General features: G+C 42.9%; 1 protein-coding gene across 1 annotated transcript; it reads right to left on the minus strand.

Moving 5' to 3' along the window:
* Positions 1-91: 91 nt before the first annotated feature.
* LOC107081614 (evolutionarily conserved signaling intermediate in Toll pathway, mitochondrial-like) lies at positions 92-1,012 on the minus strand. Its single transcript, XM_015369765.1, has 2 exons — positions 890-1,012; positions 92-817 (listed from the first exon to the last, which is right to left on the minus strand). The coding sequence occupies exon 2, from the start codon at positions 792-794 to the stop codon at positions 561-563; it is 234 nt and encodes a 77-aa protein (XP_015225251.1). The 5' UTR covers positions 795-817; positions 890-1,012; the 3' UTR covers positions 92-560.
* Positions 1,013-1,035: the final 23 nt, after the last annotated feature.

Below are 1,035 nucleotides of genomic sequence, written 5' to 3' on the forward strand. Positions count from 1 at the left end.
ATATATATATATATATATATATATATATATAATTTCTTTCCTTATCAAAGTTTGTTTCCGAATTATTAAATTTTTAGTTTTAGATTTTATTTATTTATTTTATTAGTTACTCTTTAATTTTTCTACTGTTTTAAATCGTGTTTTATAGATTTCCCGCTCTCACATCTGGGTGAGTGTATGGAGAAAAAAAAACTGTAAAACAGGATTTGAACAGAATGCAATTTGGAAAACTCATCCACAAAAAAAAAAATTAAACCAGAAAAAAAAAATCACTGAGTTAATATAAGCTGTAAAAATATTGGCAGAAGTTTATCATACATATTATAAATTATTTTAAAATGTTTCTTTATTTAACTATTTCTATGTTTCCAATATTGGCACTAATTTCTCTCCATAGCTTCTGAGGTCAGAGGAGAGAAACGCCGGGCAGTAGAACCCGGTTCTCCTCTGGTTGCGTAACTTTGCAGCTTTTTATGTTAAATTAACTTTTTTCCAGAAGTCCGACTTAAATCCTTCTCCGTTTAAATCCAGAGTTTATTTCCTGCTCCGTCCTCCAGAGGTCACTGTTTCATCCGCTGCCTGCTCCCGGACTCCTCCTCCACTAAAGCTTCGGGGTCCTCCCTCTCCGCATGGGGTCTACGGACCGACTCTGCGTCCGCCGCCGCCTGCAGCTCCCCGCTTCCTGCGTCCAGGCGGAACAGAGTGGGAACTTTCCCCAGGATGGGGTTGTTCTGCTGGAGGCCAGAGATCCACTGGTTCAGAGTGGCCTGGTCTCCCCGACCCGTCATGCACATGGCGAAGATCGGACCTTCGTCCACTGAAAAGAAAAAAATTAAAATACGTCACTCAGCCCTCGGACCAGGATCCGGTTCCACCTGGGCTAACTTACGGTCGTCCACGTCAAAGTTCTCCTCGTCTCCGAGGTCGCGGTCCAAATCCAGATCCAGCTGTAGGGGGTAGTCCAGACACCGCTCCGGATCGTAGACTTCCTCCACCTGCAGGAGGAGAGCAACAGTGAAGGCTGGAGGGATTTGT

Source organism: Cyprinodon variegatus, unplaced genomic scaffold (assembly GCF_000732505.1).
Source record: "Cyprinodon variegatus isolate N-32 unplaced genomic scaffold, C_variegatus-1.0 Scaffold8812, whole genome shotgun sequence".
Lineage (NCBI taxonomy): Eukaryota > Metazoa > Chordata > Actinopteri > Cyprinodontiformes > Cyprinodontidae > Cyprinodon > Cyprinodon variegatus.

Coding starts and splice junctions, on each gene's coding strand:
- LOC107081614 (XM_015369765.1), bottom strand. CDS start 794: ATGTGCATGACGGGTCGGGGAGACCAGGCCACTCTGAACCAGTGGATC.